A 27,664-nucleotide genomic window follows, 5' to 3' on the forward strand; every position below is an offset into this window, starting at 1 on the left:
CGGGGTATTGAATACCATCTCTTGTACTTGTGATACCTCAGCCATGACTAGGACGTGACAGGAACTTGTGGTCTGTGTCTCCCCAGGTGTGTTCAGCCTCTATGACCATATAGGGAACACGGAACCCGCGCGCACCTGTGAGCTGACGTCATGCGCTGAAAGAACCTGCTGAAACTCGTCAAGCTGAAACTGAGTCAGAAACTGAGTCTGCCTGCAAGGGGAGAAGACACGACAGAAAAAAACTCGCAAAGGAATACTTTTCATTTCTACAATTATTTATTTTTTTTATTTTTAATTACTTTCATCGAGAGGAATAACTGATTGAGGATTAAGTCACAAATGGGGACCGCTCCATTTGCCATTTTGGCCATTTTAATCGTCGTCTTTCAGGTGAGTTTCCTGCTTACGTTAACTCTTCAAACAACTGCCACCCATTTATGTCGCTTCTCGGTGTTTAACTTAAGAAGGCGCGAATTAAACGGGTAGTTAATGTTGTTAACTTACTTTTTTACTTCGGCTGGAACATTTTTGTTTTTTAAAAGAACTTTCTTGTCCGTTTCTGAGGATAATTTTTCCTAATTTCAATCAAAAAGTCAAGTAGGCGCACCACTTGCCGCGGCTCTGCACTATTCAATGAGATAATGGCGAAAATGTATTTTAATAAGTGCTTTTTCGACATGTATAATAAAGCCGAATTGGGTATAAGGGATTCAAATATACCAAGGCATTTAAAATAAATGTCTAGACTAATGTGTCAGCCCCCTACACTCAAGCAAACCTTAAATCGCCATTTTTCCCAGTGAGGTTCTTCCTTCCTCCCCCCAGGAGTCAGTGGGTCTACACGGCCTCGCCCTAATCCGTTGATGACGTTGTCCCCGCAGGTTCAATCCCTATAAAACATGTTTCGATTGGATTGCTTGCTATCTCATTTGCCATTAAAATTTAATTCATACCATTGAGTTTAACCTTTATGTAATCATCTTCAGAAAACATTTCATATAGCCTACATGATTGTGCACGTTTTTCCATTTGTTAATTAATTATGCAAAACAACTAAATATGCTACTCCCAGCTTTTCAAAAGTGATTTTCTTCTTTTTTTTTCCTCCTATTTTTGAAATCATATTATATCTGTTAGATGTAACTAAGTACATTTACTGAAGTACTTTACTTGAGTATTTTCCATTTTATGCAACTTTATACTTCTTCTTTACTACATAGAGGTGAATATTGTAATTTTACTTCGCTACATTTAGCTGACAGCTTTAATTACTTTTCAGGTCAACATTTAGGATAAAAATATGCTGAATTTAAAGTAATTAGACATTTTAAAAAAACTTTATTTTAGTTAAAATGAGCCATTAGATGCTTCTTACATGAATGCATTAATCATTCAACAATATATTTAGAATATATAAAACCGTCTGAGTGGGTCCATTCTGCATAAGAAGTACTTTTACCTTTGATACTTTATGTCCATTTTGATGCTGATACTTTTGTACTTTTACTTCAGTAAGTTTTGAATTCCAAAAATGCTACTTCCAGCTTTTCAAAAGTGATTTATTTTTTTTTTTTGTTGGATCAGTGGTGGAATGTAACTAAGTACATTTACTCAAGTACTGTACTTTAGTAAAATTTTAAAGGTACTTTTACTTTGCTTGAGTATTTCATTTTTTATTAAACTTTATACTTCTACTCCATTACATTTAGCTGACAGCTTTAGTTACTTTTCAGGAATACATTTAACATGAAAAACATGATACATTTAGTAAGTAATTAGACTTTTTTCTAATTTTATTTGAGTTAAAATGAGCCATAAGATGCTGCTTACATAAATGCATCAATACAAATAATCCAATAATATATTTAGAATATATAAAACAGTCTGAGTGGGTCCATTCTGCATAACGAGTACTTTTACTTTTGATACTTTAAGTACATTTTGATGCTGATACTTTTGTACTTTTACTTCAGTAAGTTTTGAATGCAGGACTTTTACTTGTAGTGGAGTCATTTCACAGTGTGACATTAGTACTTTTACTTAATCTGAATACTTTGCCAACACTGTGTTGGATGTACAAAACAAAGACAACCTCAACTTCAGATCTTGTTTCTTGTGACGAGCAGGTTTAATCTTTTTTTTCATAGAACAATCTTAATAAATTATTCCAAATGATATGAAGATATTTAATGGTATTGCAAAGTATTGAGAATCAATCAGGGATTACACTAATGCATGATTATGACTCATCAAAACACTTTTTTTCTCTCCTAGGCTTCTGCTTTAGAGCCGACTGAGGAGCCAGCATGTGTGCCTGGATTCAAGTCGGACATGTTGGTTTTCCAAGTGCCCAGAAAGCACCTGGCGAAGAACTTCAGACTGGGAAAAGGTACGAACAAATCCAGGAAGCTGTTTTTTTTTCTCGCTGATGCACACACACCTGAAGGAGTGTGCTGTTCTTTCCAATATTTACTATAATATTGATTTATTATCTGACTGTGCATTCTTGAAAGAAGATTTTTCTTTCCAGCTTTTGGAAGTATGTGGACCTAAGTTAAGGCCAGAGATGAAACTGATTGTCTTTAAGTGCCTGTGTGCCTCAGATGGCCTCCTGCAGATTAGCTCTCCTCATTGTTGTCAACCCCAAACAAGTTCAGGTCTTAGCTTGCTCTCACTCTGCACCTCCTATAATGCTCTTACCTGCAGGGCAAACAATGTCCCCGAGCCAGTTCTGCGGGCTTTGCTCAAATAGTGTGAAACACCCAAAGAAAAGGAGCACTACACCCTGCATGGCTTGCTTTTTGCATGTTTGCCAGAGAAAAAACCTAATGAAAACTAAACAAAAACTAATATAACAAAACTAAAACTAATAAACAGAACTTAAACTAATAAAACTCCATACTAAAACTAATAAAAATCAATAATAAAACTAATAAAAACAACTTAATCTAACACTTAAACTAATAAAAACAATTCAGAAACTAATAAAAACAATACAGAAACTAATATTACAAAACTAATAAACAAAACTTAAACTAACACTTAAACTAATAAAGATCAATACTAAAACTAATAAAAATCAATAATAAAACTAATAAAAACAACTTAATCTAACACTTAAACTAATAAAAACAATTCAAAAACTAATAAAAACAATTCAAAAACTAACAAACAATACTAAAACTGATATAACAAAACTAAAACTAATAAACAAAACTTAAACTTTTACTAAAACTAGTAAAACATCAATACTAAAACTAATAAAAACTAATAGAAAACAATACTTAAACTAATAAAAACTAAAACTAATAAAAACCAATACTAAAACTGTAGGCTTTGCTCAAATAGTGTGAAACACCCAAAGAAAAGGAGCGCTACATCCTGCACGGCTTCCGTTTTGCATGTTTGTCAGATAAAGGAAGCTTTATAATGTCTTTTTTCCCAGTTGTTTCAGAATAACTCCTCCTTTTGGCATGTCCTAAATCTTTGTCACATCTTTGGTGAGGTGACACGACCATGAACCAGGTTTCTAGATTGATCTGTGGAGTTTTAAAGTCTTGTTTAACTTGTTTATTGTATTGGGAGTAAGAGCAAACACAGGCACTGAGCAAGAGTTGGGGGCTCTTTGGAGAGGACCTGCTGATTTATACAGTCATGGAAATAATTATTAGACCCTTGTTTTCTTCAAGTTCTTGTTGATTTTAAGGCCTGGTACAGCCAAATATATATACGTTTGGACAAATATAACGATAACAACAAAAATAGCTTATACGAGATTAATTTGAGAGCTGCTATCTAGACATTTTCCATGGTTTTATTGATAATAACCAAAATCATTCTCAAGAAAACCATGGAAAATGTCTAGATATCAGCTCTTAAATTAAACTCCTGTCAGTTGTTTTTGTTATCATTATATTTGTCCAAACAAATGTACCTTTAGTTGTACCAGGCATTAAAATGAACAATAAATTGTGGATTCCTGGTCTTAAAAAGCTGTTTGGGTCTGTGGCTCACAATCAACTTTACATTGATAGTCTAACTTGTACAATCTGACTTTGTGGCAGAAAGCCTTGAAGGCAAACTTCTCTAACTTTGTTTCTCAAGCATGTACATTATGCACTGCCTAACAACGCTAACATGAGCTACATAGACTAGCATATTTAGCCTTTTCATCCTGAGTAATGCATGGAAATAACTTTCAATGGCTCTCATATTTACATGAACAAAGTCTAACCCATGATTTGATGCCTCTGATGGGTGATTCTCATGAAGCCAGTCTAAGTTCTGTCTGTGAAGATTATAAGGACATACTTTATTAAACTAAATATATTTCACTTTTATATGAATGAACAATATGCCAAAATGAGGCACAATTCATTTTTTTTGTGTTAAAATAATATTTTCTATATTTTTAAACATATTTTTGATTCACAATTTCAGTACCGTAATGCGTCGAGATAAAAATGTCATGGTTTCCCCACACTTATATACAATAAATATTTAATAAACTTTATAAAAACAAATATACATTTGTTTGAAATTTATAATTTAACAGTATATAATCAAATATAATGGTTTTTGACAATGTATAAAGAACAAAATCTGAATGAAAATGTTTGGTAATTCTATGTTACGGTAATGATAGAATTGTTTGCATTAAAAATGTGTATAATAAAATACATTTTGTTGATACCAGCTACCCTTGAGCACATTTAAGTGCTTGCCAAAGAAAAAAACAAAACCTTTCATTTTTATTTTATTTAAAAATATGTTACGGTAATGAATTTAGCTCACAGTGTCTCGAAAAATGTCAGAAAATACCTTTAAAATTCTTTAAAAAGATAATAAATTCATATTAAACAGTGACTTTAGATTGTATAGGTTATAAAGGGTCAAAGAAAATATGTATTCAATGCTCTTGGATTATTGCTGTGAGCCGCACCATGTTAATGAGAATCACCCTGATGTGCATCAAGACCATCGTACAACAGCAGGATCTGTGTGCAGCCCAAGGTTATTATAGTTCATGAAAACTGGTTACAAAACTAACTAAAACAAACTAAAATTACAGTGAAAATTACCTTCATTTTTCGTCTTTGTCAACTTATTTAGTTGATATGAAATCTATTTATTTAGCTCAAACAGCTGGTTAGTGAACATGCAGGAACACATTGTTGAATCTGTTTATTGAGACTGGGACGTTATGTGATTATGTGAGTCGATCGCCTTCAAAAAGTTCAGCTCTTCACTCCTACCAACATTCAAGACACCCGGAGCTGAAAGAGTCAATAACTTTATTGAGGCTGAGATAGATAAGGCAAAGAAAATAAAGGCAACATGTATTATAACCCTTTTGAATCTCGCACCCAACAAATACCCATTAACAAAAAAAACAGAATGAAAACTAAACTAAAAGTGATATAACAAAACTGAAACTAATAAACAAAACTTCTATTCTATACTAAAACCAAAAAAATCAATAACAAAACTAATAGAAACAAAACTTAAACTACACTTAAACTAATAAAAACAATTCAAAAACTAATAAAAACAAAGTAAACTAACACTTACACTAACAACAATACTAAAACTAATGCAACAAAACTAAAACTAATAAACAAAACTTAAACTATGACTTAAACTAATAAAAACGAATAAAAAGCGATACTAAAACGAATAAAAATCAATATTAAAACTAATAAAAACGAGCAAACTAACTCCAAAAACTAATTGGAATGAACTGGATTTGAAAACAAAAATTCATAACTAAATTAAAACTAGTGAAAAGTCCCAAACTATTATAACCTTGCTGCAGCCAGTCAATTTTCCAGTTTTCTACCAAATGTTCCACCAGCAAAAAATCTGAAAAATAAAAACAACCTTGTGATTTATATTGTGATTTATATTGTTGCAGGAGCTCAGCTGTTAGTGTTTATATGGTGTACAAGTAAATAAAAGCAGTGCAGTCTCTCTGGCTCAGGTTCTTTATAAACCTTTAAGGAGCGGCTCGTCTGATCATTATCAAAGTCTAAACCGTTTGGTCCTCCGCTGCTCGTTTGTCAGAAAACCGTCAGTCAGTCCTGTCTCACGGCAGATCTTTCTCTTTACTTTATTTTATCAGCAGTGTTGCTAGGTAAAGAGTTAGTCATTTCCTGTGTGTTTGTGTGTTTGTGTGTGTGTGTGTGAGAAGTGTCATGACGTACATGTTGTTCTGCTTTTGAAATCATCGTTGTCTTTTGGTTTAAATGTTATTAGGGCGATTTAAAAAAAAAAAAAAAAAAAAAAAAATCTAATTAGAGGCTTTGTAATTAATTAATCGAAATTAGTCGCATTTTAATCACATATAAATATTTGACCTGAGAACAGTGAGAAGTAATTTTTTTCACATGGATTTTTAGTATACCATTGAATAATGACTGAATACATAAGCTTAAGCAACAAAAATAATGTTTATTTTGTTCAAGTCCAACAGACCAGTGCAATTTTTTCCATTAAGTGTAGCAATAGCATATTTAGAAATATAGTACATTTCATAAATTCAGGTAGCCTATAGGTAGGTAGACCTTCTGTAAACTAGAATACTTTGGTTCAGTACATTCAGAACATTGGAAACCCCTGACTATTAGAAAACATCTCTCTGTTGCTTCAGAGGCCATAACAGACTTTGTTGATTTACCAACAGCTGGTTAAAAAAAATCAAATTAATTTCAGTCCATCCGTTGGTTTTTAGTAACTAAATGTCCCATCATCCACGGGGCCAACCAAAGCGTCTCATCAGCTTCTTCCTTCATGTTCACTGTGGTTTGTTGTTGTCTGAACTCATGAACGCTAGTTGGTGCTCCAGTATAATCGGTCCGCCGGAAACTCATCCAGTGAGAAACGTTCTGCGGTGCAAAAATAAGTGCGATTTAAAATGCGATCGATCAGTGCAAACTGTGTGCAAGGAGACGCGGCAGATTTTCTGATTGTAAATAAACTCTTTTTGATCTTCCCGTAGTGCCTAAACAAAACAGAATATTTAGTTTTGATCCGTGTCGTCTCGTCAGAATTGATGCTAATGTGTAGTTTGTTCAGGAACCAATGAGCAGAACTGAAATTAAAGTTTCTTTGAGTCCTTTGCAATCTGACTTTGTGATCCGGTTTGACGGACTCTGCCTCTGCTTTCCTTCAGCGATAGACACAACACTCCTCTGATCTGTTTCTCTTTCAGAAAGCATTTGCATAATGATGTAATGCAGATAGTGTGATAGTGTGGCCATAAAGGGAAGGTAACTGCAGCTAGAGGTGGGCGATGTATATCGTCTACGATAATATCGTTAATATTGTTTTGATGATGCAATTTTACATTATCAAGTATTTATTGTGAGTATTGTGTCTATTTGAGATCATTTTGTGGGGTTTTTTTGGTCATTTTGTGTATTTTTTATATATATATATATATATATATATATATATATATATATATATATATATATATATATATATATATATATATATATATATATTTTGGTATCGATATATCGGCCAGCCCTACATGATGGTTTGGTGAAATGTTCCTGATTTATTTCAGTTCCAGACTCCAGTCTTTAATGGTGATTAAATGAAGGTTTAATCTACATCACTGTTTGCCTGAAAGAGGCAATAAAATGTCACCTTAGGACTTCTTTATGATTTTGCAAATGGGGAGTATTATGTTACTTAATGTTCCAAATACTTGTACTGCATTTGTAATGAATTACTTTTTCTTCCGTCCAATTCCAGTGCACTTCACGGACTGCACAGACCGCACGAGATTTCTTTTCAAAAGTGATCACAGCCGCTTCCACGTTGATCACGACGGCACACTGAAGGTCAGTAGAGTTCAACAGGAGCAACAAATTTACACTTTGTGTGGTCAATAGGGATTGGAATAATTAATCGATCTATTAATGGTTGTTAAGAATTTGGTCGATCACGCTGAATTTTTAATCGATCTGTGTATTTTTTTTATGTGTGACTGTGTATCAGGACTCACTGAAGTCACTAAAGCTACAGTTTGCAAACTGCTTGATTTTTTTCTCATTTTGTCTCTTTTTGGGATCATTTTGTGTATTTTTTGGTAATTTTACGTCTTTTTTTAGGATCGTTTTGTGTATTTTTGGGATCATTTTGTATATTTTCTAGGTCTGTTTCGGGTATTTTTTTGTCATTTTTGGTCTCTTTGTCACTTTTAGGTCTTTTTTGGTCGTCATTTTAGGTCTTTTTGGTAATTCTAGGTCTTTTTTTGGGTTACTTTGTGTCTTTTTGGGATCATTTTGTGTCGTTTTTTTGGTCATTTTAAAAGTTGCAATAACAATTATAAAACACACAGAAATACAAGAGTATTCATTTGAACAAAACTTGGTTACTGTATTAAACCTTGCTAGCATGAATCACTAGGTTTAATTTTATCCAAAACATTGAACTCCTTGACGTTATCTTTACAGTTTTAATCTCACTTGAGTTAGTTTTAGGATCGACAGGATCAAGTCTCTTTTCGTCCTTTCAAAATAAAAGCGTCCATTATCAAAACAGGCTTTTGAATAGAACTGTATATATATATATATATCTTTTATTTTAATTAAGCCCATGTATGCATGTTTTTACACATACTGGAGTATGTATAAAAACATAGCGATTAATCGATTAATTGATCGTTAACATTATAGATGCTCCAGTTGGCAGGTTTCTTCCAAACGGCCATCCCTAGTGCTCAACTCACACACCTTTTATGCCTAATAATATAAGTTAAAATAATTTGGGGAGGTATCAGGTGAGTAAAATTGCTACTTCTCAGCCACAATCCAGGTGGTTTATCTTTAGATGCGGTAACTAAAAACAACTAAATAGTGTTGTTGATATATCCGTTGTCAATCTGCCTTTCACATGTTGGTTAAAAATGTGATCAAACATTTTTTTTAACATCATTGAAAGTTTAATTTTGTCATGTAGAGTGAATGTCAGCCTTTTGATATTAACTGCCCCCCCCCCCCCCCCCCCCTTTTTTTTTTTTTTTAGGTTAAAATACCTACAACAATGCATGAACAGCAGGATTTCATCGTCCACACCTGGGACACGCAGAGACACAAATTTAGTGTTCACGTCAGGGTAGAGCACCAAAGGCATCACCATGGCAACCACCACCAAAATGCAGAGCATCACCATGGACACCACCACGCACACCACGACCACGACGCTCAGCCGGACTCTGCTACGAACACGGAGGTAGGATTAGAAACTGGCCGACATGTTCACTGTCAGTATAAAACAATTAAATAAAACTAATGTAGATTGCAGGTACATTAAGTTGTTGGCCTGGGAAAACCAAGTCATTGTTAGAGACTGTTTTTGACAGTGAAAAGGCTCTGAATACTTACAGTAACAAACACTGCCCCTCTGAGGTCGTGTATTTTAAAGCCATGTTAGATTTCAAATTACATTCTTTTCTCTACAGCACATGTGTCAAACTGATCCAGGAAAGGGCCAAGTGGGTGCAAGTTTTCATTCCAACCAAGCAGGAGCACACATGACTCCACCCATCTAATCACCTGGGCTGTCTTCACTCATTTGATTTGTCGTATCAGGTGTGCTCTTGCTAGGTTGGAACAAAAACCTGCAGCCACTTGGCCCTTTCCTGGATCAGTTTGACACATGTGTCAAACTGATCCAGGAAGTGAAGACAGCCCAGGTGATTAGATGGGTGGAGTCATGTGTGCTCCTGCTTGGTTGGAATGAAAACTTGCACCCACTTGGCCCTTTCCTGGATCAGTTTGGCACCCCTGCTCTACAGCATTTCTTTTTAAATTTATTATAGTGCCTTCATGAAACCGTTTCGCACCTATTTTTGTTAAAAAAAGCCAAAGTAGATGTAATATGTAGGCTCTTATTCATTATCTGTGCAAATTTTTCTCCGTTCCTGCTGTTGGATATTTGCAATAACAAGAATATAATAATGAGCTAATAATGAATATAATTGGTCGAAAATTGGACAACAAAACTGCTTTTTCTTCTCAAACCCTCCCCTTCGAAGAACATCTTTTCTCTTTAAAAAGTCACCAAATACAGAGTCAGTGATCATTATCAGCTGCATACTGGTAAGCTCTGACTTGCAGCTCTATGTTACTGTATTAATACTAGTATTTAACATCATTACCTGTCTGTTTGTGTGTTTTATCTTAAGCCTGAATGGATAAAAGACCTTGAAAGCTTTCTGTTAGAAATGACGCAGTACTTTTTTGTCAGTTACTAATTACTTATTGACGAAAGATGCGGAAAGAATGTCTTTCTGCTATTCCAAATATCTTTACAGGACTTGAATTTCATAAATTTACATGATCCGATAGATAGACGGATAGATTAGACTCTATTGGCCACCGAGGTGGAGATTTGTCTTTGGCTTCTCCAATGTACAGTCATGGAAAAAAATATTAGACCACCCTTGTTTTCTTCAATTTCTTGTTCATTTTAATGCCTGGTACAACTAAAGGTACATTTGTTTGGACAAATATAATGATAACAACAGAAATATTTCATAAGAGTGTAATTTAAGAGCTGATATCTAGACATTTTCCATGGTTTTCTTGATAATTTTCTGATGCTTGCTTTGGCAATATATACATTGTTACGTCATGCCAATAAAGCCAATTGAATTGAATTGAATTGATAATGATTTTGATTATTATCAATAAACCATGGAAAATGGCTCTTATCAGCTATTTTTGTTATCATTTGTCCAAACAAATGTGTTTTAGTTGTACCAGGCATTAAAATTAACAAGAAATTGAAGAAAAAGGGTCGTCTAATATTTTTTTTTCTCCATGACTGTATAAGATACAAGCATGACACACACAAAAGCATACAATCTATGAATATACATAAATACACATAATTGATAAATCAAAACGGTAGAACATACAGCAACAAACAATTGTACAAATGGGCAAGAACCAGCAGCAGCACATGAACACATTTAAAATACTGAGGTCTTCATTGTCGTTGGCCAGACGGAAGCAACTCAACCTCAGAGTTCAGAGGATGTGAAGAATCTACAAATATCTGTTTTGCCTTCCTAAGTACAGCTCTGTTAAAGAAGTCGTAGAGGTCTCTGTGGCTTGCCTACCACCTTCCCTGCAGTCTTAACAATTGTGGAAACCTTGTTCTTGTCCTTCACACTCAAATGACCAAACCAAGCAGTTATATCAAACTGTAGAATGAAATCAAATATGTATATATTGTCAATGTAATGTACCCGATCCTGAATTTAAGCCAATGAGAATTCAGTGACTGTAATTTACTACATATGTGTCTGTGTGTGTTCCAGAGTACAACCGATGCACCAGTACCCATACTGGTGTTTCCCGGGCATGTTGACGGGCTGAAGAGGAAGAAGAGAGAATGGCTCATTCCTAAGCTCCGTGTTCCTGAGAATTACAGAGGACCCTACCCCCTAAAAGTAACTCAAGTAAGTGCAACCAAAGCTCCTGAGGATTTTTTTTTACACCCAAGTGTATTTTGAATATTTGTTTCTGCAAAGGATTACACTGCAATCTCTCCCAACTCCTCTCTAAATGGTTATTAATTAGTTGAGTGTGCTTGAAAGAGCAAACAATATACTATTGACCGGGCTTCATCCTAATTTTATTATTCTTCCGTTTCTTCCGTGTTTTTTTTTCCGGTTGACTACTCCTCCCAGAGTTTTGGTCGCACATACACTAAACAGGTATCAAATCGACCGGCTCGGCCTTGACAAGAAGTGTGCTATGACTTTTCTAAGCGTTTCGGCAAATGGTTTTCAAATTATTCAGCAAAAAAACCCCAATGCTACCCTATGAAGAGGCCAGAGTGGATGACATCATCGCTAGAATGCTGAGGGAGAGAACAATGTGTCAAAAAATACATTTAGAAACTGCGCTCGAGGCAGCAAATGCTACTCGACACAAATAATTTCTACGTAGAAATGTAAGAAAATTCGTCTTCTCACTCTCATTCGTCTGGTAAAGCTGTCAGAGTTATAGTTTGGGCATAGGACACACAGATGTGCCACCAACACCACCCACAGCCTTATAGACCGCCATGTTAAAAAGACATTTCTGGAGGAAAGCAGAGGTACCAGTTTCTTCTGATCGCTCTAAAAAAACAATTTCCTAATTTTTCTTCACAAAACACTTATGTAGACGTTCAGGAAGAACTCAGGATGCTCAAAGTGAAGTCAGTTTAATGAAGGGGGCTACGGTTTGGCCAAAAATGCTTTCTGTTCGAGGAGAACTTTATGTTGTTTTTCCCTCTCTCTGTCGCGTCAACTGTTACTGGAACAGCTGCGTTTATTTGCTCTGCTCTGATTGGTGGCCCCTAGACAGACAGACAGACAGACAGACAGACAGACAGACAGACAGACAGACAGACAGACAGACAGACAGACAGACAGACAGACAGTCATGGCCAAAAATATTGGCATCCCTGCACTTCTGTCAGATAATGCACCACTTCTCCCAGGAAATTGTTGTAATTACAAATGCTTTGGTATTCACATATGTATTTATTTTGTTTGCATTGGAACAACACAAAAAAGCCAAATCTGATCATTCCACACAGAACTCCAAAAATGGACTGGACAAAATTATTGGCACCTTTTCAAATTTGTAAGAAATAATTGTTTTTCAAGCATGTTATGCTCCTTTTAATTTGTAATTAAACCCACCTGTGGCAAGTAACAGGTGCTGGCAATATAGAAATCACACTTGCTTCCAGTTTAAATGGAGGAAAGTTGATTCAACCTTTTGTGTTGTGTGTACCACACTGAGCATGGGGAAAAGAAAAAAGAGCAAAGAATTGTCCGAGGATTTGAGAACCAAAATTGTGGAAAAACATGGACAATCTCAAGGCTACAAGTCCATCTCCAGAGATCTTAATGTTCCTGTGTCCACTGTGCCCAACGTCACCAAGAAGTTTAAAGCCCATGGCACTGTAGCTAACCTCCCTGGACGTGGACGGAAGAGAAAAATTGATGAAAGATTGCAACGAAGGATTGTTCAGATGGTGGATAAAGAACCTCGATCAACTTCCAAACAAATTCAAGCTGACCTGCAGACACGGGGTACAACAGTGTCAGCTGGCACTCATCCATCACCATCTGAATGAAATGGGACGCTATGGTAGGAGACCCAGGAGGACACAGAGACATAAAAAAGCCAGACTGGAGTTTGCCAAAATGTACCTGTGGAAGCCAAAATCCTTGTGGGAGAACATCCTGTGGACAGATGAGACCAAAGTAGAGCTTTTTGGTAAAGCCCATCATTGTACAGAAAACGAAATGAGGCCTTCAAAGAAAAGAACACGGTCCCTACGGTCAAACATGGTGGAGGTTCACTGATGTTTTGGGGTTGCTTTGCTGCTTCTGGCACTGGATGCCTTGACTGTGTGCATGGTGTCATGAAATCTGAAGACTACCAAAGAATTTTGGGGCGCAATGTAGGGCCCAGTGTCAGAAAGCTGGGTCTCCGTCAGAGGTCATGGGTCTTCCAGCAGGACAATGACCCAAAGCACACTTCAAAAAGCACCCAGAAATGGTTGAAGACAAATCGCTTTTTGCTTGTTTGTTTGCGCCTCCCACCACCGGGTGGAGAAGAGCGCTCATTATGGGTTCTGATGTCATGAGTTAATATAAGGCACCGGCGTGATTGGTGTGAGATGCTCGAGAGGCACACAGTTTCTTGACTGCAGAAATGTGATGCATAACTCAGCTAATTGATATACGGACACTGGAAATTTCATTTGTGCGCGTAAAATACTATAAACGGGATCTCATCATACTAGTGGCATCTTTTTTGAGTAGCAATCGGGTCACTACACCTGTGGAGAGATCTCCGAACAGCAGTTGGGAGAAGGCACCCTTCAAATCTGAGAGACCTGGAGCAGTTGGCAAAAGAAGTGTGGTCCAAAATTCCAGTAGAGAGGTGTAAGAAACTCATTGATGGTTACAGGGAGCGATTGATTTCAGTTATTTTTTCCAAAGAGTGTGCTACCAAATATTAAGTTGAGGATGCCAATGATTTTGTCCAGTCCATTTTTGGAGTTCTGTGTGGAATGATCAGATTTGGCTTTTTTTCCTCTGCATTTTTTGTGTTGTTCCAATGCAAACAAAAGAAATAAACATGTGAATACCAAAGCATTTGTAATTGCAACAATTTTCTGAGAGAAGTGGTGCATTATCTGACAGAAGTCTAGGGGTGCCAATATTTTTGGCCATGACTGTACCTAAGCAACGGTAGAGATAATATACTGTAAATTACTCAGCAGTGTCAATAATGTATGGGCCAGAGTCACGGGACAGAGTCAAGCACACTTTAATTTTTTTTTGTTGAAATTTTCTAGTTATTAATTGTTATCTCGGGATAAAAAGGTTCACCATGATGCTAATATGATGCATCAGCACTGTTCTGCAGAGATCGCACCATAATGGACAGGATGTGGAATACTGGAACCAGGCCTCCCTCTCTTGTTTTCTGTGCCACAGAAATGTTAATGCAGTGTAACTCAAAGACCTCTGCACTGCTCAATACTGTCGTCAAAGTTGTTTTGTAATATTGTAACTATTGTTGTAGTCATAAGAGATGTATAACACAGGCCCTGGTGTGTTTCTTTTTGTCCAGATCGGTTCTGATAAAGATCAGGTAAAGAAAGTCTTCTACAGCATCACTGGTCCAGGAGCTGATCAGGAGCCTGTGGGCCTTTTCACCATGGACCGTCTCTCCGGCATTCTGTATCTCACACAAGCGCTGGACAGAGAGAAGCAAGCCATGTACAATGTAAGCATCCTCTCTGATAATAGCTTCGTACTAACGCCTTTAAATGATCAGAACACACCTATGACTCCATTCTCTACAGAATTTATTCAAAAGCATAAGCGCATAATTATTAGGAACGCTTGGTCAACGTTTCAGAATGTCTTTCAGGTTATACCTCACCCTTAGTGCAAAACCTTCAGAGCAGCGATCACATTTTAATGCCTGCAGGAAAAATCCAATAAACCTTTTCAAGCCACAAATGCAACATCATCCATTTCTCTGCTGCCCTACAATGCCTGTATGTTCTAATGATGTTAAACTTGTTGAAACATGCATCTGTGCTTATAATACATATTTAGACAATCGTTTTTCGTGACATGATTATCAAGTATTTGATTCTCAGAAACGCCTACAAAACAAAGGGTTGTTAATGAAACACAAATCACCTAAACTCACGACAGGGTGACACGTTTACCTTCTTCATTTTGTTCAATAACTTGAATGGGATTGTAACAATCTGTGTGATCCATGAACAATTGTGTACAGAAATTTTTCATTCATCTTGAAATGGAATTTTACGCTGTCATATTGGGGCCAAGTATTGAAAAAAAAATAATATGGACCCTGGCGGAGGGGGGTAATATTTTAAGAAAAAAATGGCTAATCTATGAGAAAGGAGTAGCCGATTTATGAGATTAAAAGTGGCATATCTACGAGATTAAAAGTGGCAAATCTAGGAGAAAAAGTAGCAGATTTATGAGATTAATAGTGGCAAATCTACAAAATAAATAGTGGCAAATCTGCAAGATAAATGGTGGCAAATCTACGAGATTAAAAGTGGCAAATCTAGGAAAAAAAGTAGCAAATTTATGAGATTAAAAGTGGCATATCTACGAGATTAAAAGTGGCAAATCTAGGAGAAAAAGTAGCAGGTTTATGAGATTAAAAGTGGCAAATCTAGTAGAAAAAAGTGGCAAATGTAGGAAAAAAATTAGCAGATTTCTGAGATTAAAAGTGGCAAATCTAGTAGAAAAAAGTGGCAAATGTAGGAAAAAAATTAGCAGATTTCTGAGATTAAAAGTGGCAAATCTAGTAGAAAAAAGTGGCAAATGTAGGAAAAAAATTAGCAGATTTATGAGATTAATAGTGGCAAATCTACGAGAAAAAGTGGAAAATCTAGGAAGAAATTTAGCAGATATATGAGATTAATAGTGGCAAATCTACAAGATAAATAGTGGCATATCTACGAGATTAAAAGTGGCAAATCTAGGAAAAAAAGTAGCAGATTTATGAGATTAAAGTGGCAAATTTACAAGAAACCGTCGGGAAAAATAGGCTAGTGTTTTGTTTTTCAAGAAACTACATCACGACAGAAGCTTCTGCGTGGCTAAAATAAACCGTACAATATTTAGTTATTAATAATTTTTTTTTAATAGAATTGTTACATCCCTAATGTTTACTTGCTAACAGCCTTCTTACTGCCTATCTTGGCGCCTAACCAACACCTGTAGATGAGTGATTTTGTGTGAATGTGTGTTGAGTTGGAATAAAAGTTTACATGTACAGTATTGTAATACAGCTGTGTTTTTCATTTGCAGCTTCAAGCACATACTGTAACCGAAGGTTCAGGAACAGCTGAGGAGCCTATCGATATTCTAGTCCATGTGATAGACCAGAACGATCACTCACCTACTTTCACTCAAGACACCTTCGTGGGAGAAGTTCCCGAGGCCTCAAAAAGAGGTACCATCAGAGGATAACACTTTGCTTTTATGAGACAAAAGAGCAGTTAAACTTTAAACCTATAAACTTTATGACCCCAAACTTTGATACATTAAGGGAGCCAGGTATGGCTGTAACAACATTTCTTGTATGATTGCTTTCTTGCTGATCTTGCATGTGTGCATAGGGTGTTAGTCGCTTAAGTTGTTTTTTAAGTTACCTCTTTAATTAAGTGCTGTGAATACTTCAAGAAAGATCTGTAATTCATTTTTACTCCTGACTTTACTCTCTCTAGGTTTTGAGGTGATTCAGGTCACGGCCATAGATCTTGACGAGGAGAATAACGACAACTCAGAAATCAGGTACCGTATTGTAAGTCAGGAACCAGAGATGCCGAATCCAAACATGTTTGCAATCAACCCTATAACTGGAGCTATCAGAGTCAACGGCGATGGGCTAGACAGAGAGGTAAGATTTTGTTGTTTTGTTTCTGCTCTAGCTAAGTCTGTAAGATGTGAAGCCTTCCATTTAATGAGTTCAACTCTGTGTCTCTGTTCTTACAGAAATTTCCCAATTACACTCTGACGGTTGAAGCAGCGGACATGATTGGAGAAGGGTTGAGGGGAGAAGCCAGAGTAATCCTTACTGTCTCAGACAGCAATGACAATGCTACGACCTTTGATAAGTCCAAGGTAAGTACAAAGCAGTGATAAAGTGATAAATCAATACAGTAGCATAAAATAAAACATACAGCAGCAAACAATTATACAAATGGTCAGGAACCAGCAGCAGCAGATGAACACATTTAAAATACTGGGGTCTCATTTAAGCCAATGAGAGTTCAGTGACTGTAATTTACTATATATGTGTCTCTGTGTGTTCCAGAGTACAACCGATGCACCAGTACCAATACTGGTGTTTCCCGGGCCTGTTGATGGGCTAAGGAGGAGGAAGAGAGACTGGGTCATTCCTGACCTCCATGTTTCTGAGAATGACAGAGGACCCTACCCCTTAAAAGTATCTCAAGTAAGTGCAACCAAAGCTCCTGAGGATTTTTTTTTTTTTTACACCCAAGTGTATTTTGAATATTTGTTTCTGCAAAGGATTACACTGCAATCTCTCCCAACCCCTCGCTAAATGGTTATTAATTAGTTGAGTGTACTTGAAAGAGTAAACAATATACTATTCACCGGGCTTCATCCTAATTTTATTATCCTTCCGTTTCTTACGTGTTTTTTTCCGGTTGACTACTCCTCCCAGAGTTTTGGTCGCACATACACTAAACAGGTATCAAATCGACCGGCTCGGCCATGACAAGAAATGTGCTATGACTTTTCTAAGGGTTTTGGCAAAAGGTTTTCAAATTTATTCAGCAAAATCCCCCCCAATGCTACCTTAAGGAGAGGCTAGAGTGGATGACATCATCGCTAGAATGCTAAGGGAGAGAAAAATGTGCCAAAATATACATTTGGAAACTGCGCTTGAGGCCTCAAATGCAAAAACCAAATTCCTCATTTTAGACGTTAAGGAAGAACTCAGGATGCTCAAAGTGAAGTTGGTTCAATGATGGGAACTACGGTTTGGCCAAAAATGCCGTCTGTTCGAGGGGCACTTTATGCTGTTTTTCCCTCTCTCTGTCGCGTCAACTGTCACCGGAACAGCTGCGTTTATTTGCTCTGCTCTGATCTGTCACATACCTAAGCAACAGTAGAGATAATATACTGTAAGTTACTTAGCAGTGTCAATAATGTATGGGCCAGAGTCACGGGACAGAGTCAAGCACACTTTAATATTTTTTTTAGACATTTTCTAGTTAATAATTGTTATCTTGGGATAAAAAGGTTCACCATGATGCTAATATGATGCATCAGCACTGTTCTGCAGAGATCGCACCATAATGGACAGGATGTGGAATACTGGAACCAGCCCTCCCTCTCTTGTTTTCTGTGCCACAAATGTTAATGCAGTGCAACTCAAAGACCTCTGCACTGCTCAATACTGTCGTCAAAGTTGTTTTGTAATATTGTAACTATTGTTGTAGTCATAAGAGATGTATAACACAGGCCCTGGTGTGTTTCTCTTTGTCCAGATCCGTTCTAATGAAGATAAGGTAAAGAAAGTCTTCTACAGCATCACTGGTCCAGGAGCTGATCAGGAGCCTGTGGACCTTTTCACCATGGACCGTCTCTCCGGCATTCTGTATGTCACACAACCGCTGGACAGAGAGAAGCAAGCCACGTACAATGTAAGCGTCCTCTCTGATAATAGCTTCGTACTAACGCCTTTAAATGATCAGAACACACCTATAACTCCATTCTCTACAGAATTCATTCAAAAGCATAAGCGGATAATTAATAATAAATAATAATAATAATAATTAATCCAATAAAGCTTTTCAAGCCACAAATGCAACATCATCCATTTCTCTGCTGCCCTACAATGTCTGTATGTTCTAATGATGTTAAACTTGTTGAAACATGCATCTGTGCTCATAATACATATTTAGACAATCGTTTTTCGTGACATGATTATCAAGTATTTGATTCTCAGAAACGCCTACAAAACAAAGGGTTGTTAATGAAACACAAATCACCTAAACTCACGACAGGGTGACACGTTAACCTTCTTAATTTTGTTCAATAACTTAAATGGGATTGTAACAATCTGTGTGATCCATGAACAATTGTGTACAGAAATGTTTCATTCATCTTGAAATGGAATTCTACGGTGTCATATTGGGGCCAAGTATTGAAAAAAAAAAATGTGGACCCCGAGGGAGGGGGGTAATATTTTAAGAAAAAAGTGGCTAATCTATGAGAAAAAAAGTATCAGATTTGAGATTATAAGTGGCAAATCTAGTGGAAAAAAGTAGCAAATTTAGGAAAAACAATTGCAGATTTATGAGGTAAAATGTGGCAAATCTACGAGATTAATTGTGGCAAATGTATGAGATAAAAAGTGGCAAATCTAGGGGGAAAAAGTAGCAGATTTATGAGATTGGAAGTGGCAAATTTACAAGAAACGATCGGGGAAAAATAGGCTAGTGTTTTGTTTTTCAAGAAACTAAATCACGACAGAAGCTTCTGCGTGGCTAAAATAAACCGTACAATACAAACATGGCTTGAACCATGACCAAACCAATCTGATTTAAAAAAAAAAAAAATTTAATAGAATTGTTACATCCCTAATGTTTACTTGCTAACAGCCTTCTTACTGCCTATCTTGGCGCCTAACCAACACCTGTAGATGAGTGATTTTGTGTGAATGTGTGTTGAGTTGGAATAAAAGTTTACATGTACAGTATTGTAATACAGCTGTGTTTTTCATTTGCAGTTTCAAGCACATGCTGTAACCGAAGGTTCAGGAACAGCTGAGGAGCCTATGGATATTGTTGTCAAGGTGATAGACCAGAACGATGAGAAACCTCGTTTCACTCAAGACCCCTTCGTGGGAGAAGTTCCCGAGGCCTCAAAAAGAGGTACCATCAGAGGATAACACTTTACTTTTATGAGACAAAAGAGCAGTTAAACTTTCAACCTATAAACTTTATGACCCCAAACTTTGATACATTAAGGGAGCCAGGTATGGCTGTAACAACATTTCTTGTATGATTGCTTTCTTGCTGATCTTGCATGTGTGCATAGGGTGTTAGTCGCTTAAGTTGTTTTTTAAGTTACCTCTTTAATTTAGTGCTGTGAATACTTCAAGAAAGATCTGTAATTCATTTTTACTCCTGACTTTTCTCTCTCTAGGTTTTGAGGTGATTCAGGTCACGGCCATAGATCTTGACGAGGAGAATAACGACAACTCAGATATCCGGTACCGTATTGTAAGTCAGGAACCAGGGATGCCCAATCCAAACATGTTTGCAATCAACCCTATAACTGGAGCTATCAGAGTCAACGGCGATGGGCTAGACAGAGAGGTAAGATTTTGTTGTTTCGTTTCTGCTCTAGCTAAGTCTGTAAGATGTGAAGCCTTCCATTTAATGAGTTCAACTCTGTGTCTCTGTTCTTACAGCAATTTCCCAAGTACACTCTGACGGTTGAAGCAGCGGACATGGTTGGAGAAGGGTTGAGGGGAGAAGCCAGAGTAATCCTTACTGTCTCAGACAGCAACGACAATGCTCCGACCTTCGATAAGTCCAACGTAAGTACAGCATACTAGTGGTCGGTACAAAAACGCAAGTTCGGGAAGCGGGGATGCAAAATAAGAGACTTGGGGGAGACCCATGGAGTTGCACAAGAACCCTTTTGTGGGCAGCCTCAGCTCTCACATAGTTTTAGAGACGCCGACGCAAACTGTAAGTGTGTGAAGCCACCAGCCAATTCCAAGTCCTGCCATACCCGATCCATGACTCTGCAACGGATTAACCTAGGAATTCATGGCTTATTTGTATCGATTGAGGTGGCTGCAACCGATGCAGCCGTGTCTCTCACTTGTTAAACCGAAAATCGGGTCACATCGGTTTATCGTTCACAGTACATATGTATATGTACGTATATGTAGTGTGTGTGTATATATGTGTCTCACTTAATACATTTCTTGTGTTTTCCCAGTATGTGGCAACAGTTAAAGAAAACAAAGTGGATGCTCAGATCGTCGTGATGACTGTAAGCGATGGTGACGTGCCAAATTCCCCAGCCTGGAACGCCAAGTTCACTATTGTCAGTGGTGATACTGAAGGATTTTTCGCAGTGAAAACAGGAAGTAACAAGAAGGAAGGAATCATTTCTACTGTCAAGGTAGGAAGTAAATAAAATCTCAAATCTGCCACAATATTATAAATCTGTGAGATTTGCCATTAAATATTTCTTGGCAACTTATTTTCATCTTATTAAATAACAATCTCTAAAGGAGGGAATTATGAGTGATAAGACACTTGTCTGATTAATTGTGCTTTTGCTTACCAGGGTCTCGACTTTGAAAAGAGCAAAAGCCACACACTTTTGGTTGCAGTGGAGAATGAGATTCCTTTTGCACTTGACCTGCCCACTGCCACTGCCACAGTGGTGGTGACCGTGGAGGATGTCAACGAAGCTCCAGTGTTTGATCCGATAACAAAGACGGTGTCGAAGCGAGAGGACCTTGCTGTCGACACTGACATAGTGCTGTACACCGCTTCTGACCCAGACACAGCGCGCAAACAAAAAGTCATGTAAGTTCAAACTCTTTTTATTGTATGCATGTATTTTGACAAAAGATTATCACTGCTCGAGAAAATTAGAAAAGATATATATACGCTTGGACTGTCAATCGATTAAAATATTAGGTAAAATATTAATCACAAATTATGTGGCAAATCTAGGAGAAAAAAGTAGCATATTTATGAGATTAAAAGTGGCAAATCTAGGAGAAAAAAGTAGCAGATTTATGAGATTAAAAGTGGCAGATCTACGAGAAAAAAAGTTGCAGATTTGAGATTAAAAGTGGCAAATCTGGGGGGGGGAAAAGTAGCAAATTTATGAGATTAAAAGTGGCAAAGCTAAGAGAAAAAAATATGAAAATTATGAGATTAAAGTGGCAAATCTAGGAGAACATTTTTTGCAGATTTATGAGATTAAAAGTGGCAAATCAACAAGAAAAAAGTTGCAGATTTGAGATTAAAAGTGGCAAATCTGGGAGAAAAAAGTAGCAAATTTATGAGATTAAAGTTGCAAATTTAGGAGAAAAAAGTTGCAGATTTATGAGATTAAAAGTGGCAAATCTACAAGAAAAAAAAGTCCCAGATTTATGAGATTAAAAGTGGCAAATCTACAAGAAAAAAGTTGCAGATTTGACATTAAAAGTGGCAAATCTGGGAGAAAAAAGTAGCAAATTTATGAGATTAAAGTTGCAAATTTATGAGAAAAAAGTTGCAGATTTATGAGATTAAAAGTGGCAAATCTACAAGAAAAAAAAGTCCCAGATTTATGAGATTAAAAGTGGCAAATCTGGGAGAAAAAAGTAGCAAATTAATGAGATTAAAGTGGCAAATCTGGGAGAAAAAAGTAGCAAATTTATGAGATTAAAATTGGCAGATCTACGAGGAAAACTGTTTTTTCTCATATATTTGCTTCTTTTAATCTCATAAATCTGCTAATTTCTCATAGATTTGCCACTTTTATTCTCACAAATCTGCGACTCTTTTTTCCTAGATTTGCCACTTTTAACTCAAAATATTACTCCCCTCCCCCTAGTCCGTATTTTTTTTTTCATACTTGCGGCCCTAATACACCATCGTAAGAGAGTATTCAGCTCAGATAAAAAAAATGAGCATTAAATTACTGCCATCATAAACAGAATTGCATTTCAAACAAATTATATTTCAAGCTTAAATTACCATGTCTAAGCAAAAATAAAATCATTATATAGTAAATATTCGCTAAATGTTTTTTCCTGGTGGTCTGATCTGTGAATGTCTCATAGTGAAGCATATTTTTTGTAATCTGCTTGCTTGCATAGCATTTACATCTATCTTATATTTTCTTGTTTATGTCCAGGTATAAGGTAATTAGAGACCCTGCCGGCTGGCTGAACGTGGCCAAAGACACAGGCCTGATTAAAGTTAAAACTCCGATGGACAGGGAGTCCCTCTTCGTCAAGGAAAACAAATACACAGCACTCATCGGTGCATACGACAATGGTAGGTGGGAGACGAGACTTACACTTTAACTCATCAGCTTTTCTTCTGCCCAAAAATATGGACTGTATCTTGTGTGTCACCTCACCAGATGAAATCCCGGCCACAGGAACTGGTACTCTGATAATCCATCTCGAAGATGTCAACGACAATCCGCCAACCATCGAGGAACGTAAAATCATGGTGCGTCTTGTTTGTGTGTTGAGGAATTTGGCATGTTAGTCCAAAACTTGTGCATGGTTTGATTTTAAAATATATCACACAAAAGCATCTGTCATTGTGTCTTCATAGGTTTGTAACAAGGAATCGGCTCCTCAACTGCTGACAGTAACGGATAAAGACGGACCGGACTTTGCTGCTCCATTCAGCGTCTCTTTACAGGGCAGCTCAAAGAGCAACTGGACTGCTATGATGAATGGTTCCAGTATGTACACTATTGATAAACTACTGAAAACACAAACTAATACCATCCATTCAAATAGGATAAAAACTCATTGGTTCACCAAATTTTCTCTGCTGGTGTTTTGGGCAGCAAAAAAGTTCATATCAGGTGCTGCATCTTTTTACAGGGTGTGGACTACACAATGTGAGCTCCACATAGTAATTAATTATTGTTCTGGTACAAGGTCAGACATTGCCTCTGTTAAGGTTTAGAGATAGTTTTCCCAGATTTGAATGCCTAGAGTCTTTAGTTTGTTGAGATGTTAAGGCACTTGTGTTTGACTTTGAGCCTTTCTGTGAAAATATTGATGGAATAAGACAAAAACATAAGCTCTTTAACCCTGCAGGAACTGTAGAGTGAGTATGTTTGCCTCAACTTTCCTCTTTGCTGCAGAAACGGGCATCATCCTGAGACTATTCTCTGAGTTGCCGAGCGGAGAATACACTGTGGTCCTGAGGGTTGCCGACAACGAGGGCCTGGAGCAGGACAGCACCGTTCAGGCCAAAGTGTGCGACTGCAAGGGAAAAGATGTGACCTGCAAAGACCTTGCAAAAGCTGCCAGCAGTCTGCCCCTCATCCTGGGAATACTAGGAGGCATCCTGTTGCTGCTCAGTAAGTGTGATATTTGACTTTAGTTATGTTATATGATGAGATGCATATAAATCTACGACGGGAAGGGGGTTATATTTAGAGAGAAAAAAAGGGAAATCTAGGAGAAAATGTTGCAGATTTGAGATTAAAAGTGGCAAATTTACAAGAAATAAAGCACGAGATTTATAAGATTAGAAGGTGCAAATCTATTAGGAAAAAGCAGCAGATTTGAGATTAGAAGTGGCAAGTCTCGGGATAAAAAGGAGATTTATGAGATTAAAAATGGCAAATCTAGGAGGAAAAAAAGACAGATTTATGAGATTAAAAATGGCAAATCTAGGAGAAAAAAGTGGCAGATTTATGACAATAAAGTGGCAAATCTATGAGAAAGAAAGCAACAGATTGTTGAGATTAAAAGTGGCAAATCTTGGGATAAAAAGGAGATTTATGAGATTACAAATGGCAAACCTAGGACAAAAAGTGGCAGATTTATGAGATTAAAAATGGCAAATATAGGAGAAAAATGTTATAGATTTATGAGATTAAAATTGGCAAATCTCCCTTAGTTTTTGTATTGACCTGTTTTGCTTTTTGATGTTCAGTGGATTTTGCCTCTCCCACTTTGATCTCTGGGGAATGGTTGGACTTGGTGGTGATGGATCTTGAGTGTTTTGTATTAAACTTTGTGCTCTGTATGTTCAGTGCTGGTGTTGCTGCTGCTGCTGTTTGCGAGACGCAGAAGAGTGGTGAAGACGGATCTTCTTTTGCCACCCGAGGATATCAGAGACAACATCTATCACTACGATGAAGAAGGAGGCGGGGAAGATGATCAGGTAAATTTGAGACTTTTGCTTCTTTCTCTACCTACAAAAATTGCTGGCTAACAAAGGAATTCTTGTTATTATTTACATTATTTATATTTACAGGATTATTAACATTCTAAGCAACACATTGGCAGCATTTCAGTGTTTGAGTTTGCTTCGAAATAACTACTCTTTGATAAATGCAGTGGTGTAAAAAGTACAATATTTCTGGAATGTAGTCTAAAGTAACAAATGTAAACGAGTAAAACTACTTCAACCTCAGTTCAACATAGGTCAGTAAATCAGACCTTAATTAGGCCATTCAATATGTGATTCTGCATGCATTATGATAAATCTCTTAAACGTGTTGTTCATCAGGACTACGATCTGAGTGTTCTCCACCGCGGTCTGGACAACCGGCCCGAGGTGTTCAGGAACGACGTGGCACCGAACTTCATGCCGGCTCCTCAGTATCGACCTCGCCCTGCCAACCCGGAGGAAATCGGCAACTTCATCGATGATGTGAGTAAAACATTCAACATCTTGTAAAACAAGACTTCATACAAACATATTGACACAGGGTCTCTGCAGGTTTCAACAAGTCAAATTTAAGACTTTTTTTTTTAAAGACCGTATTGAATACAATTTATTTCAAGATAATGAAAATTTTAGCGGAATAACGTGATATTATCAAGTTATTTCATGATAATGATATTTTCATGTTATAATGTAATATATAATGTTAGCCCGCTAGCCCATATCAATTACATTGCAGTTAAACAAATCAAGTCAATGAATGATGCACGTTTTAGTTGGTCTCAACAGCACGGAGTTGGTCTTGGTCTTGGTAGCCCGCTAATGCTCGGCTATGACCGGCTGCTCACCTTAACACGCTATGATCGTTGGCTAACGCTAGCATGCTATGATCGCTGGCTAACGTTTGCACGCTATGATCGCTGGCTAACGCTAACACGCTATGATCGCTGGCTAACATTAGCACGCTATGATTGCTGGCTAACGTTAGCACGCTATGATCGCTGGCTAACGCTAACACGCTATGATCGCCGGCTAACGTTGGCGCACTATGATCGGCCGCTAATGTAAGCATGCTATGATCGCTGGCTAACGTTAGCACGCTATGATCGGCCGCTAACGCTAGCATGCTATCCATCGCGGCTAACGCTAGCATGCTATCCATCGCCGGCTAACACTAGCATGCTATAGATCGCCGGTTAACGCTAGCATGCTATAGATCGCCGGCTAACGCTAGCATGCTATACATCGACGGCTAACGCTAGCATGCCATCGATCGACGGCTAACTTTAGCACGCTATGATCAGCCGCTAACTCGTTATAACGTGATTATCTTGAAATAACGTCATAATATCACAAGCGTGAGGAGAATTTGTCTGTTTGCCCCAAAAAAACCTGAGGAGACGGAGAAGAGGAGAGTTTTGTACAGGATAGCGGAGGGTCAGTCGTTACACCAGAGTATTTGTATGGAAATACCTTCTTGACTATTTTCATTATGGATGCCAATAGCAACCTTGTGTTGTTGTGTACCAAAATTGCATGTTGTGTAAAAATAAGAACCTATATCTTGTGCTCCTTTCACAGAACCTGAAGGCAGCAGACAATGACCCGACAGCGCCCCCCTACGACTCCCTGCTGGTGTTCGACTACGAGGGAGGCGGCTCAGACGCGGGAAGCCTCTCCTCTCTGAACTCGTCGAGCAGCGGGGACCAGGACTACGACTGCCTCGGCGAGTGGGGGCCGCGCTTCAAGAAGCTGGCCGACATGTACGGAGGAGGAGAAGACGACATGCTGTAAACGTACCAAAAGAATAAAAGTTGTATATTGGTGGATGCACATTATGGCTGCGTGAGTGCTAGATTTGTGTAAGCATGAACTGATGAGTGACAGCAGCCCAAAAGGGAAAGTATCGTACAACCAAACAGCCACAGACCCACAGATGATTTATGTGTGGGGATTGAGGTTTATTGTCACTGCAGTCCTTTTAGTGGTTCACAGCCACTGCTCAGAAACTTCAGGATGAGTTTTATTAATGTATAAGTTCCCCATTTTGAGTGGTTAAGCTCTGTCTGCCTGTCTTTCAGATCTTTGTTAAGTTCAACTATGCTCTTTGTTTTTCTCTTCACTGAGTAATGGAGCCACATCAGTCTCAATGTTGATTTATGGATTTTTATATGCAGATATTTCAGCCTGTGCTGAAGCTTATACTGGTTGACACTGGATATGTACACAAGATGCTTGCAGTTGCACTCGTAACTTTTGTGTCATTTTGGCAATTTATGGTACTTTAAAATTTTTGTTTCTATTTTGTATGTAGAGTTTGTACTACTGCTTCATTTTAAATTCCATGGTTTTGTATTTTCTGTTTAAGGAATGAAATTGCAAATGATCAAGGGGGATTTCAGGTAGCCAGCCAATAATAACGCCACATCACCCTCCGAGATGTTGGTCTACAAGTTATCAATTAATGCTTTTTAAAATGTTTGTGTTGACGTCCTTATCAAGTGTCAAACACTGTTTTGCAGTTACCTCCAATGGTACTTTATTGAGAATGCTTTGTGCTAATGTTGAATTTTTTTATAAAGTTATCTTATACAATAATGTGTTTGTGAATGGTTTCTTTCAACAAAAACAAAAATATGTAAGTTAT

General features: G+C 37.4%; 1 protein-coding gene across 1 annotated transcript; it reads left to right on the forward strand.

The window, feature by feature from the left end:
• LOC131993189 (B-cadherin-like) lies at positions 1-27,615 on the forward strand. The gene is made up of 23 exons (XM_059358972.1): positions 1-390; positions 2,275-2,389; positions 7,762-7,850; positions 9,037-9,243; positions 11,339-11,479; positions 14,667-14,822; positions 16,400-16,544; positions 16,819-16,991; positions 17,087-17,215; positions 17,409-17,549; positions 18,613-18,768; positions 19,857-20,001; positions 20,276-20,448; positions 20,544-20,672; positions 21,083-21,268; positions 21,437-21,681; positions 23,006-23,148; positions 23,237-23,328; positions 23,437-23,569; positions 23,981-24,199; positions 24,881-25,011; positions 25,360-25,503; positions 26,599-27,615. The coding sequence occupies exons 1-23, from the start codon at positions 340-342 to the stop codon at positions 26,809-26,811; spliced, it is 3,456 nt and encodes a 1,151-aa protein (XP_059214955.1). The 5' UTR covers positions 1-339; the 3' UTR covers positions 26,812-27,615.
• The last annotated feature ends 49 nt before the right edge of the window (positions 27,616-27,664 follow it).

Source organism: Centropristis striata, chromosome 20 (assembly GCF_030273125.1).
Source record: "Centropristis striata isolate RG_2023a ecotype Rhode Island chromosome 20, C.striata_1.0, whole genome shotgun sequence".
Taxonomy (NCBI): domain Eukaryota; kingdom Metazoa; phylum Chordata; class Actinopteri; order Perciformes; family Serranidae; genus Centropristis; species Centropristis striata.